The 14,242-nt window shown below is 45.9% G+C and overlaps 1 protein-coding gene across 1 annotated transcript in view; it reads right to left on the bottom strand.

Annotated features, from left to right (window-relative positions):
* Nucleotides 1-14,242, bottom strand: part of LOC115117765 (semaphorin-5A-like) — a 251,760-nt gene that overhangs the window by 83,623 nt on the left and 153,895 nt on the right. The window contains exon 9 of the mRNA XM_065019047.1: nt 12,380-12,515. Within this exon, the coding sequence (XP_064875119.1) occupies nt 12,380-12,515 (136 nt within the window). The remainder of the gene's footprint in view (nt 1-12,379; nt 12,516-14,242) is intronic.

The following is a 14,242-nucleotide window of genomic DNA, read 5'->3' as shown; positions in this document are numbered from 1 at the left end:
AGTAGGGACAGTAACTGAAGGAGCTGTAGGGACAGTAACTGAAGGACAGCAGGGACAGTAACTGAAGGAGCTGTAGGGACAGTAACTGATGGAGCTGTAGGGACAGTAACTGAAGGAGCTAGGGACAGTAACTGAAGGAGCTGTAGGGACAGTAACTGAAGGAGCTGTAGGGACAGTAACTGAAGGAGCTGTAGGGGCAGTAACTGAAGGAGATGTAGGGACAGTAACTGATGGAGCTGTAGGGACAGTAACTGAAGGAGTTGTAGGGACAGTAACTGAAGGAGCTGTAGGGACAGTAACTGATGGAGCTGTAGGGACAGTAACTGATGGAGCTGTAGGGACAGTAACTGAAGGAGCTGTAGGGACAGTAACTGACGGAGCTGTAGGGACAGTAACTGATGGAGCTGTAGGTACAGTAACTGATGGAGCTGTAGGTACAGTAACTGATGGAGCTGTAGGGACAGTAACTGAAGGAGCTATAGGGACAGTAACTGAAGGAGCTGTAGGGACAGTAACTGATGGAGCTGTAGGTACAGTAACTGATGGAGCTGTAGGGACAGTAACTGGAGCTGTAGGGACAGTAACTGGAGCTGTAGGGACAGTAACTGATGGAGGTAGGGGCAGTAACTGATGGAGCTGTAGGGACAGTAACTGGAGCTGTAGGGACAGTAACTGAAGGAGCTGTAGGGACAGTAACTGATGGAGCTGTAGGGACAGTAACTGATGGAGCTGTAGGGACAGTAACTGAAGGAGCTGTAGGGACAGTAACTGATGGAGCTGTAGGGACAGTAACTGAAGGAGCTGTAGGGACAGTAGCTGTAGGGACAGTAACTGAAGGAGCTGTAGGGACAATGACTGAAGGAGCTGTAGGGACAGCAACTGAAGGAGTAGTAGGGACAGTAACTGAAGGAGCTGTAGGGACAGTAACTGAAGGAGTAGCAGGGACAGTAACTGAAGGAGCTGTAGGGACAGTAACTGATGGAGCTGTAGGGACAGTAACTGAAGGAGCTGTAGGGACAGTAACTGAAGGAGCTGTAGGGACAGTAACTGAAGGAGCTGTAGGGACAGTAACTGAAGGAGCTGTAGGGGCAGTAACTGAAGGAGCTGTAGGGACAGTAACTGATGGAGCTGTAGGGACAGTAACTGAAGGAGCTATAGGGACAGTAACTGAAGGAGCTGTAGGGACAGTAACTGATGGAGCTGTAGGTACAGTAACTGATGGAGCTGTAGGGACAGTAACTGAATGAGCTGTAGGGACAGTAACTGGAGCTGTAGGGACAGTAACTGATGGAGCTGTAGGGGCAGTAACTGATGGAGCTGTAGGGACAGTAACTGAAGGAGTTGTAGGGACAGTAACTGAAGGAGCTGTAGGGACAGTAACTGATGGAGCTGTAGGGACAGCAACTGAAGGAGCTGTAGGGACAGTAACTGAAGGAGCTGTAGGGACAGTAACTGATGGAGCTGTAGGGACAGTAACTGAAGGAGCTGTAGGGACAGTAACTGAAGGAGCTGTAGGGGCAGTAACTGATGGAGCTGTGGGGACAGTAACTGAAGGAGCTGTAGGGACAGTAACTGATGGAGCTGTAGGGACAGTAACTGAAGGAGCTGTAGGGACAGTAACTGGAGCTGTAGGGACAGTAACTGAAGGAGCTGTAGGGACAGCAACTGAAGGAGCTGTAGGGACAGTAACTGAATGAGCTGTAGGGACAGTAACTGATGGAGCTGTAGGGACAGTAACTGAAGGAGCTGTAGGGACAGTAACTGATGGAGCTGTAGGGACAGTAACTGAAGGAGCTGTAGGGACAGTAACTGAAGGAGCTGTAGGGACAGTAACTGAAGGAGCTGTAGGGACAGTAACTGATGGAGCTGTAGGGACAGTAACTGAAGAAGCTGTAGGGACAGTAACTGAAGGAGCTGTAGGGACAGTAACTGGAGCTGTAGGGACAGTAACTGATGGAGCTGTAGGGGCAGTAACTGATGGAGCTGTAGGGACAGTAACTGAAGGAGTTGTAGGGACAGTAACTGAAGGAGCTGTAGGGACAGTAACTGATGGAGCTGTAGGGACAGTAACTGATGGAGCTGTAGGGACAGTAACTGAAGGAGCTGTAGGGACAGTAACTGACGGAGCTGTAGGGACAGTAACTGATGGAGCTGTAGGTACAGTAACTGATGGAGCTGTAGGTACAGTAACTGATGGAGCTGTAGGGACAGTAACTGAAGGAGCTATAGGGACAGTAACTGAAGGAGCTGTAGGGACAGTAACTGATGGAGCTGTAGGTACAGTAACTGATGGAGCTGTAGGGACAGTAACTGGAGCTGTAGGGACAGTAACTGGAGCTGTAGGGACAATAACTGATGGAGCTGTAGGGGCAGTAACTGATGGAGCTGTAGGGACAGTAACTGGAGCTGTAGGGACAGTAACTGAAGGAGCTGTAGGGACAGTAACTGATGGAGCTGTAGGGACAGTAACTGATGGAGCTGTAGGGACAGTAACTGAAGGAGCTGTAGGGACATTAACTGACGGAACTGTAGGGACAGTAACTGATGGAGCTGTAGGGACAGTAACTGAAGGAGCTGTAGGGACAGTAACTGATGGAGCTGTAGGGACAGTAACTGTAGGAGCTGTAGGGACAGTAGCTGTAGGGACAGTAACTGAAGGAGCTGTAGGGACAATGACTGAAGGAGCTGTAGGGACAGCAACTGAAGGAGTAGTAGGGACAGTAACTGAAGGAGCTGTAGGGACAGTAACTGAAGGAGTAGCAGGGACAGTAACTGAAGGAGCTGTAGGGACAGTAACTGATGGAGCTGTAGGGACAGTAACTGGAGGAGCTGTAGGGACAGTAACTGAAGGAGCTGTAGGGACAGTAACTGAAGGAGCTGTAGGGACAGTAACTGAAGGAGCTGTAGGGGCAGTAACTGAAGGAGCTATAGGGACAGTAACTGAAGGAGCTGTAGGGACAGTAACTGATGGAGCTGTAGGTACAGTAACTGATGGAGCTGTAGGGACAGTAACTGAAGGAGCTGTAGGGACAGTAACTGGAGCTGTAGGGACAGTAACTGATGGAGCTGTAGGGGCAGTAACTGATGGAGCTGTAGGGACAGTAACTGAAGGAGTTGTAGGGACAGTAACTGAAGGAGCTGTAGGGACAGTAACTGATGGAGCTGTAGGGACAGTAACTGATGGAGCTGTAGGGACAGTAACTGAAGGAGCTGTAGGGACAGTAACTGACGGAGCTGTAGGGACAGTAACTGATGGAGCTGTAGGTACAGTAACTGATGGAGCTGTAGGTACAGTAACTGATGGAGCTGTAGGGACAGTAACTGAAGGAGCTATAGGGACAGTAACTGAAGGAGCTGTAGGGACAGTAACTGATGGAGCTGTAGGTACAGTAACTGATGGAGCTGTAGGGACAGTAACTGGAGCTGTAGGGACAGTAACTGGAGCTGTAGGGACAGTAACTGATGGAGCTGTAGGGGCAGTAACTGATGGAGCTGTAGGGACAGTAACTGGAGCTGTAGGGACAGTAACTGAAGGAGCTGTAGGGACAGTAACTGATGGAGCTGTAGGGACAGTAACTGATGGAGCTGTAGGGACAGTAACTGAAGGAGCTGTAGGGACAGTAACTGACGGAGCTGTAGGGACAGTAACTGATGGAGCTGTAGGGACAGTAACTGAAGGAGCTGTAGGGACAGTAACTGATGGAGCTGTAGGGACAGTAACTGAAGGAGCTGTAGGGACAGTAACTGAAGGAGCTGTAGGGACAGTAACTGATGGAGCTGTAGGGACAGTAACTGATGGAGCTGTAGGGACAGTAACTGAAGGAGCTGTAGGGACAGTAACTGACGGAGCTGTAGGGACAGTAACTGATGGAGCTGTAGGTACAGTAACTGATGGAGCTGTAGGGACAGTAACTGAAGGAGCTGTAGGGACAGTAACTGGAGCTGTAGGGACAGTAACTGATGGAGCTGTAGGGGCAGTAACTGATGGAGCTGTAGGGACAGTAACTGAAGGAGTTGTAGGGACAGTAACTGAAGGAGCTGTAGGGACAGTAACTGATGGAGCTGTAGGGACAGTAACTGATGGAGCTGTAGGGACAGTAACTGAAGGAGCTGTAGGGACAGTAACTGAAGGAGCTGTAGGGACAGTAACTGAAGGAGCTGTAGGGACAGTAACTGGAGCTGTAGGGACAGTAACTGATGGAGCTGTAGGGGCAGTAACTGATGGAGCTGTAGGGACAGTAACTGAAGGAGTTGTAGGGACAGTAACTGAAGGAGCTGTAGGGACAGTAACTGATGGAGCTGTAGGGACAGTAACTGAAGGAGCTGTAGGGACAGTAACTGAAGGAGCTGTAGGGACAGTAACTGAAGGAGCTGTATCGACAGTAGCTGTAGGGACAGTAACTGAAGGAGCTGTAGGGACAATGACTGAAGGAGCTGTAGGGACAGCAACTGAAGGAGTAGTAGCGACAGTAACTGAAGGAGCTGTAGGGACAGTAACTGAAGGAGTAGCAGGGACAGTAACTGAAGGAGCTGTAGGGACAGTAACTGGAGCTGTAGGGACAGTAACTGAAGGAGCTGTAGGGACAGTAACTGATGGAGCTGTAGGGACAGTAACTGAAGGAGCTGTAGGGACAGTAACTGAAGGAGCTGTAGGGACAGTAACTGACGGAGCTGTAGGGACAGTAACTGATGGAGCTGTAGGGACAGTAACTGAAGGAGCTGTAGGGACAGTAACTGATGGAGCTGTAGGGACAGTAACTGAAGGAGCTGTAGGGACAGTAACTGAAGGAGCTGTAGGGACAGTAACTGATGGAGCTGTAGGGACAGTAACTGATGGAGCTGTAGGGACAGTAACTGAAGGAGCTGTAGGGACAGTAACTGACGGAGCTGTAGGGACAGTAACTGATGGAGCTGTAGGTACAGTAACTGATGGAGCTGTAGGTACAGTAACTGATGGAGCTGTAGGGACAGTAACTGAAGGAGCTATAGGGACAGTAACTGAAGGAGCTGTAGGGACAGTAACTGATGGAGCTGTAGGTACAGTAACTGATGGAGCTGTAGGGACAGTAACTGAAGGAGCTGTAGGGACAGTAACTGGAGCTGTAGGGACAGTAACTGATGGAGCTGTAGGGGCAGTAACTGATGGAGCTGTAGGGACAGTAACTGAAGGAGTTGTAGGGACAGTAACTGAAGGAGCTGTAGGGACAGTAACTGATGGAGCTGTAGGGACAGTAACTGATGGAGCTGTAGGGACAGTAACTGAAGGAGCTGTAGGGACAGTAACTGACGGAGCTGTAGGGACAGTAACTGATGGAGCTGTAGGGACAGTAACTGAAGGAGCTGTAGGGACAGTAACTGATGGAGCTGTAGGGACAGTAACTGAAGGAGCTGTAGGGACAGTAACTGAAGGAGCTGTAGGGACAGTAGCTGTAGGGACAGTAACTGAAGGAGCTGTAGGGACAATGACTGAAGGAGCTGTAGGGACAGCAACTGAAGGAGTAGTAGCGACAGTAACTGAAGGAGCTGTAGGGACAGTAACTGAAGGAGTAGCAGGGACAGTAACTGAAGGAGCTGTAGGGACAGTAACTGATGGAGCTGTAGGGACAGTAACTGAAGGAGCTGTAGGGACAGTAACTGAAGGAGCTGTAGGGACAGTAACTGAAGGAGCTGTAGGGACAGTAACTGAAGGAGCTGTAGGGGCAGTAACTGATGGAGCTGTGGGGACAGTAACTGAAGGAGCTGTAGGGACAGTAACTGATGGAGCTGTAGGGACAGTAACTGAAGGAGCTGTAGGGACAGTAACTGGAGCTGTAGGGACAGTAACTGAAGGAGCTGTAGGGACAGCAACTGAAGGAGCTGTAGGGACAGTAACTGAAGGAGCTGTAGGGACAGTAACTGATGGAGCTGTAGGGACAGTAACTGAAGGAGCTGTAGGGACAGTAACTGATGGAGCTGTAGGGACAGTAACTGAAGGAGCTGTAGGGACAGTAACTGAAGGAGCTGTAGGGACAGTAACTGAAGGAGCTGTAGGGACAGTAACTGAATGAGCTGTAGGGACAGTAACTGATGGAGCTGTAGGGACAGTAACTGAAGAAGCTGTAGGGACAATAACTGAAGGAGCTGTAGGGACAGTAACTGAAGGAGCTGTAGGGACAGTAACTGAAGGAGCTGTAGGGACAGTATCTGAAGGAGCTGTAGGGACAGTAACTGAAGGAGCTGTAGGGACAGTAACTGATGGAGCTGTAGGGACAGTAACTGAAGGAGCTGTAGGGACAGTAACTGATGGAGCTGTAGGGACAGTAACTGAAGGAGCTGTAGGGACAGTAACTGATGGAGCTGTAGGTACAGTAACTGATGGAGCTGTAGGTACAGTAACTGATGGAGCTGTAGGGACAGTAACTGAAGGAGCTATAGGGACAGTAACTGAAGGAGCTGTAGGGACAGTAACTGATGGAGCTGTAGGTACAGTAACTGATGGAGCTGTAGGGACAGTAACTGAAGGAGCTGTAGGGACAGTAACTGGAGCTGTAGGGACAGTAACTGATGGAGCTGTAGGGGCAGTAACTGATGGAGCTGTAGGGACAGTAACTGAAGGAGTTGTAGGGACAGTAACTGAAGGAGCTGTAGGGACAGTAACTGATGGAGCTGTAGGGACAGTAACTGATGGAGCTGTAGGGACAGTAACTGAAGGAGCTGTAGGGACAGTAACTGACGGAGCTGTAGGGACAGTAACTGATGGAGCTGTAGGTACAGTAACTGATGGAGCTGTAGGTACAGTAACTGATGGAGCTGTAGGGACAGTAACTGAAGGAGCTATAGGGACAGTAACTGAAGGAGCTGTAGGGACAGTAACTGATGGAGCTGTAGGTACAGTAACTGATGGAGCTGTAGGGACAGTAACTGAAGGAGCTGTAGGGACAGTAACTGGAGCTGTAGGGACAGTAACTGATGGAGCTGTAGGGGCAGTAACTGATGGAGCTGTAGGGACAGTAACTGGAGCTGTAGGGACAGTAACTGAAGGAGCTGTAGGGACAGTAACTGATGGAGCTGTAGGGACAGTAACTGAAGGAGCTGTAGGGACAGTAACTGTAGGAGCTGTAGGGACAGTAACTGACGGAGCTGTAGGGACAGTAACTGATGGAGCTGTAGGGACAGTAACTGAAGGAGCTGTAGGGACAGTAACTGAAGGAGCTGTAGGGACAGTGGCTGTAGGGACAGTAACTGAAGGAGCTGTAGGGACAATGACTGAAGGAGCTGTAGGGACAGCAACTGAAGGAGTAGTAGGGACAGTAACTGAAGGAGCTGTAGGGACAGTAACTGAAGGAGTAGCAGGGACAGTAACTGAAGGAGCTGTAGGGACAGTAACTGAAGGAGCTGTAGGGACAGTAACTGATGGAGCTGTGGAGACAGTAACTGAAGGAGCTGTAGGGACAGTAACTGATGGAGCTGTAGGGACAGTAACTGATGGAGCTGTAGGGACAGTAGCTGTAGGAGCTGTAGGGACAGTAACTGAAGGAGTAGCATGGACAGTAACTGAAGGAGCTGTAGGGACAGTAACTGAAAGAGCTGTAGGGACAGTAACTGAAGGAGCTGTAGGGACAGTAACTGAAGGAGCTGTAGGGACAGTAACTGATGGAGCTGTAGGGACAGTAACTGATGGAGCTGTGGGGACAGTAACTGAAGGAGCTGTAGGGACAGTAGATGAAGGAGCTGTAGGGACAGTAACTGATGGAGTAGCAGGGACAGTAACTGAAGGAGCTGTAAGGACAGTAACTGAAGGAGCTGTGGGGACAGTAGCTGAAGGAGCTGTAGGGACAGTAACTGAAGGAGCTGTAGGGACAGTAACTGGAGGATCTGTAGGGACAGTAACTGAAGGCATAGTTCTCACGTGAAGTGAGGTCCAACTCCATAATGGGTGAGAAAAGACACCATGACACATGAAGCAGAGAGAGAGAGAGAGAGAGAGAGAGACTAGAGACTGGATTGGCTGCTTTATGGGTTAATGCATCATATGAGAGGATAGAGGGGTAATTGTACTGTGAACAATATGTTGAAGACATTGATGTGAAAGCAGATACAGTGCTGAGTTACCTCAGATTATGGATACACACTTGCATACTAGGTGTCATGCCTATCAGGTGAAATGGAGGAGATGGGGAACAAAGTGAAAATGACATAACTCGGGAACACCTCTCGGGAAACCTGGGGCCTAAAGGGGAAGACTGGGTGAAAGCATGAGGAAGCTTTTTAGAGCATTCATTTTTGTGGAACCCAGCAGGAAATTATCCTGGGGGCATAGAGTCAGGTGAAGAGAGAGCGGGAATTGTCATGGTCTCAGACGTTGGTTGTCACGCATATATAATTATGCATAGCTTATCATCGTTAACACGGTTGTGTTTTGTGTGTCTTTTTGTTGCTTTCCAAGTCTTGTGCTATTACTCCCTTAGGATCCAGAAGGGGAAAGTGGAGAGACTAAAAGCTGCTCCAGCTACCATTGAAGGAGACAGCAGATTCAGCTGGAATGGCATTTTGTTGTGTGATCATAGTTCGGAAGCCATAGGTCTCTGAATTTGAACACCTCGCGGTGACTGGTTGTTCATTGTTGGTTCATTTGTTTGTTTGTTTAATTCATGTTTTCTAATCATTTGTTAGTTTTTTTTATTCATGTTTTATAATCATTGTTTCTACATGTATTAGTAATTTCCAAGTTTATATGAATTGAACATTAGGATGCTATTGTTCAAGACGAGGGACTGTTGGATTCGATATTTTTAACATCGAGATATTAAAGACATGATAGATCAGATGCTTAGTATAGTAAAAGAGACTGGGTCTCTGTAGAAAGACAGATAGCTGTGGAATGTGCTGGAATGTGTTGAGGGATGGGAGCCGAGCAACATGTTGATACAGGGGAGACAGATGGATCTCTGTGGATTAGATGAAGGAGGGGTTGAGGTCAGGAGGTGAGGACAGATTCTCATAAGGGAGTATTAAAGGTTTGGTATCCTGTTACCCTCTTTACTCTCTTCCTGTAGGATCATAACATGTAAGGATTGGAGAGAAGGATGAGTGTCTTAAGTGGGATATAAATATCTGGATGGGACAAATGTTGGGTTGTCTGAATTACAGCTGTACAGAACCTTTGGGAAGAATTAAACTTGGTTAAAGCTTCTCTTGTGTCCGTGCGTTATTTACTCTGAAAAATAAGAACCTAACACTACCAATTGGATATCATGAAATTGGGGAGAAAAAGAGGGTAAAGTAGCAAAAGTTTACCGCATGGTTGTAAGAAAGGTACTCCACAAATACATTTGATTGATCACTTGAATAGTTGTGTTTTTGTTTTGTTTTTACATATAGCCTACAGGAACATAAACTTATAAAAATGCTATTGTGTTTTTTGAAAAAAAAAGAGTATTGGAATGTGTAATGGTTCTCTTGTGGTGAAGGAGAGTCGGACCAAAATGCAGCGTGTAGATTGCGATCCATGTTTAATAAACAAACATAAAACACGAATCAATTACAAACACTACAAAACAAAGAACGTAACGAAAACCCGAAACAGCCTATACTTGTGTAAACTAACACAGCGACAGGAACAAGGACACTAAGGACAATCACCCATGAAACACTCAAAGAATATGGCTGCCTAAATATGGTTCCCAATCAGAGACAACGATAAACACCTGCCTCTGATTGAGAACCACTTCAGACAGCCATAGACTTAACTAGAACACCCCACTAAGCTACAATCCCAATACATACACACCACATACAAAAACCCATGTCACACCCTGGCCTGACCAAATAAATGAAGATAAACACAAAATATTTCGACTAGGGCGTGACAGAATGTTACCCAAGGCCTACATAAACACAACCCAATTATTATTACTGTTAGAATGTTGCAGTCAGAATTTCATGATATCCCATTAGCTTGTAGGGGGCTCCATGGAGAATTTCAAGATATCTCATTAGCTTGTAGGGGGCTTCATGGAGAATTTCATGATATCTCATTAGCTTGTAGGGGGCTTCATGGAGAATTTCATGATATCTCATTAGCTTGTAGGGGGCTCCATGGAGAATTTCATGATATCTCATTAGCTTGTAGGGGGCTCCGTCGAGAATTTCATGATATCTCATTAGCTTGTAGGGGGCTCCATGGAGAATTTCATGATATCTCATTAGCTTGTAGGGGGCTCCATGGAGAATTTCATGATATCTTATTAGCTTGTAGGGGGCTCCATCGAGAATTTCATGATATCTCATTAGCTTGTAGGGGGCTCCATCGAGAATTTCATGATATCTTATTAGCTTGTAGGGGGCTCCATCGAGGCACAGCGGATCTAGTGTTAATTCTGCTGTTAAATCCTCCCTCTTTTCCAAACTCCTGTGGAGTCACAGAGCCTTCAGACAATAAAGTGCCATTCACTATTAGTTAGAACACTAGTGGTAGAAGTTGACCTTTAACGTAGATCTAGGATCAGATTACCCTTCCACCATTCTAACCTGAACCATTATTGGGATGTAATAACACCTGGTCCTGGGTTAGTGGTTAGGGCAACTTCTACCCGTTCCAAGAAGAGAACTGTCATAGTTTATTAGGAGCAGCAACACTCCATGGAACAGCAGGTTGGTCATTTTAACGCTGTCATTGTGATGTTTTACATTTCCTGTCAGTGAGTTTCATAACGTGGTGAGTCATAATTTTACAGGTTTGTAAGGTGATTGAGCGACCTGTATTAAACTGTATTAAATAGAGTATTAAATAGAGAGAAATGTATGTGGACTCTGGGGCACAAACACAGACGAACGTACGGATGCACAAACATATAAATGCATACCTTCCATCACTTAAAATGAAAACCCACCAACGCTCATAGTGAATACCCAGAAATACTCATAATGAATACTCACCAACGCTCATAATGAAAACCCACTAACAATCATAATGAATACCCACCAACGCTCATAGTGAATACCCACCAATGCTCATAATGAATACTCTCCTATGCTCATAATGAATACCCACCAATGCTCATAATGAATACCCACCAATGCTCATGAAGAACACCCACCAACGCTCCTCATGAATACCCACCAACGCTTATAATGAATACCCACCAACGCTCATGAAGAACACCCACCAATGCTCATAATGAATACTCTCCAATGCTCATAATGAATACCCACCAATGCTCATAATGAATACCCACCAATGCTCATAATGAATACCCACCAACGCTCAGGAAGAACACCCACCAACGCTCATAATGAATACCCACCAATGCTCATAATGAATACCCACCAATGCTCATAATGAATACCCACCAACGCTCATAATGAATACCCACCAACGCTTATAATGAATACCCAACAACCCTCATAATGAATACCCACCAACATTCATGAAGAACACCCAATAATGCTCATGAGGAACACCCACCAACGCTCATGATGAATACCCACCAACGCTCATAATGAATACCCACCAACGCTCATAATGAATACCCACCAACCCTCATAATGAATACCCACCAACATTCATGAAGAACACCCAATAATGCTCATGAGGAACACCCACCAACTCTCATAATGAATACCCACGAATGCTCATAATGAATACCCACCAACGCTCAAAATGAATACCCACCAACACTCATGAGTATATTCCTACAAAGGCAGAGTATGTGATGACGTTTCTGTGTGTCGGTTAATTGGGCAGAGTTGTTGTTGTGGTGATAAAAACGGACGTTGTGCTCTCAGAATAACCAGGAGGGTGTAACAGCACGATGGCTAAAAGACCACTAGAGTGGACTGTTCACGGTCGGATATCTCATATAAGGCAGTGACCTGACTCATCCATCTGTCTTGTATGGTAGCAACTGGTGTCTTGTTATTTTCAGCCTGGTTATTGCCAAACCATATCCCAATCTGAACCTGAGCCTGGCTTAACCCTGATAGAACAAATACCTAGCTGAACCCATGGCTTCAGGCCCATGTTGGGACAGGAGATTTCCCTGTGAGCTCAGTTTGACGGCCATTTTGGAGTTCCTTACCTGAAAGTCAAGGTTAGGGTTGGGGTAGGTATATATCTACCTGAAAGTCAAGGTTAGGGTTGGGGTAGGTTTATATCTACCTGAACGTCAAGGTTAGGGTTGGGGTAGGTAAATATCTACCTGAAAGTGAAGGTTAGAGTTGGGGTAGGTAAATATCTACCTGAAAGTGAAGGTTAGGGTTGGGGTAGGTAAATATCTACCTGAAAGTGAAGGTTAGGGTTGGGGCAGGTATATTTCTACCTGAAAGTCAAGGTTAGGGTTGGGGTAGGTTTATATCTAACTGAACGTCAAGGTTAGGGTTGTGGTAGGTGTATGTTTACCTGGAAGTCAGGGTTAGGGTTGGGGTAAGGTAGCCAGGCGGAGCGAGAGTTCTCCTGGTACTTGAAGGGGCCACCGAACACACGGGTGATGGCACTGAGGTTGAAGGCACACACCGCAGACGCTGCTATGCTATTCCTGTAAGGAGGGGGAGAGGGAGAGAGATGCATATAAATATGTATACAGTACCAGTCAAAAGTTTGGACACAACTACTCATTCCAGGGTTTTGCTTTATTTTTTACTATTTTCTACATTGTAGAATAATAGTAAAGAAATCAACAATATGAAATAACACATATGGAATCATCCAGCTTCATGATTTAGTCAGCTGACATGCATTTCAATTAACAGGTGTGCTTTCTTAAAAGTTAACTTGTGAAATGTATTTCCTTCTTAACGTTTTAAGGCTAGGGGAGTATTCGGAGGTTTGGATGACTGAGGTGCACAAAGTAAACTGCCTGTTACTCAGGCCCAGAAGCTAGAATATGCATGTACATGGTAGTATTGGATAGAAAACACTCTAAAGGTTCGAAAACCGTTAAAATAATGTCTGTTAGTATGACAGAACTGATTTGGCAGGCGAAATCCCAAGGACAAATCCATCCAGGAATTTCTTTTTTTTGAGGTCATTGGAATTTCAATGGTTTTCTATGGGAAAGTCTAATAATTAGGACCCAGACTGCAGTTCCTATGGCTTCCACTAGATGTCAACAGTCTTTAGAAATGGTTTCATGCTTTGTTTTTTGAAAAATGAAGAAGTATACCTATTCTTTCAGAATATCTCTCAGAAGGACTCTAGTCTTTTGAGGCGCGTGAATGAGTTTGCGCTCCTCGTTCTTTTTCTCCGGTACTGAACACAGTATATTCCGTCTTAAATTTGATAGATTATTTACATATTAGGGTACCTGAGTTTGGATTAGAAACGTTGTTTGAATTGTTGGGACGTAGTTTACAGGTAACTTTTTAGATTCCTTTGTAGGCATGTTGGGCGAGAACAGGTGGATTTCTGAATCAAACGCGCCAAATAAACTGACATTTTTTGGGATGTAAAGAAGGACTTTATCGAACAAAGCGACCATTCATTGTGTAGCTGGGACCCGTTGGATTGCAAACAGATGAAGATCTTCAAAGGTAAGTGATTTATTTTATCGCTATTTTTGATTTTTGTGACACCTGTGCAGGTTATGAATTCATGTTAATGCAGGAAGTGGCTGAGGCGCTGTCCTCAGACAATCAAATGTTATGCTTTCGCCGTAAAGCCTATTGTAAATCGGACAAAGCGGTTCGATTACCAAGATTCTAAACTAAATAATGGTGTATAACATTTGAATTTTGATGAATGTTTAATATTACTACTTTTGTATTTTGAATTACGCGCACTGCAATTTCACTGGATGTTGTCGAGGTGGGACGCTAGCGTCTGAATGATCCGAAAGAAGGTAATGCATTACAGCCAATCAGTTGTGTTGTGACAAGGTAGGTTTGGTATACAGAAGATGGTCTTTTACCAAATAGGGCTAAATCCATATTATGGCAAGAACAGCTCAAATAAGCAAAGAGAAACAACAGTCCATCATTACTTTAAGACATGAAGGTCAGTCAATACGGAACAATTCAAGAACTTTGAACGTTTCTTCAAGTTCAGTCGCGAAAATCATCAAGCGCTATGATGAAACTGGCTCTCATGAGAACCGCCACAGGAAAGGAAGACCCAGAGTTACTTCTGCTGCAGAGGATAACTTCATTAGAGTTACCAGCCTCAGAAATCGGCAATTAACTGCACCTCAGATTGCAGCCCAAATAAATGCTTCACAGAGTTCAAGTAACAGACACATCTCAACATCAACTATTCAGAGGAGACTGA

This window comes from Oncorhynchus nerka, linkage group LG6 (assembly GCF_034236695.1).
Source record: "Oncorhynchus nerka isolate Pitt River linkage group LG6, Oner_Uvic_2.0, whole genome shotgun sequence".
In the NCBI taxonomy this organism is placed as follows: Eukaryota; Metazoa; Chordata; class Actinopteri; order Salmoniformes; family Salmonidae; genus Oncorhynchus; species Oncorhynchus nerka.
This window is presented reverse-complemented; position numbering and strand designations above follow the sequence as displayed.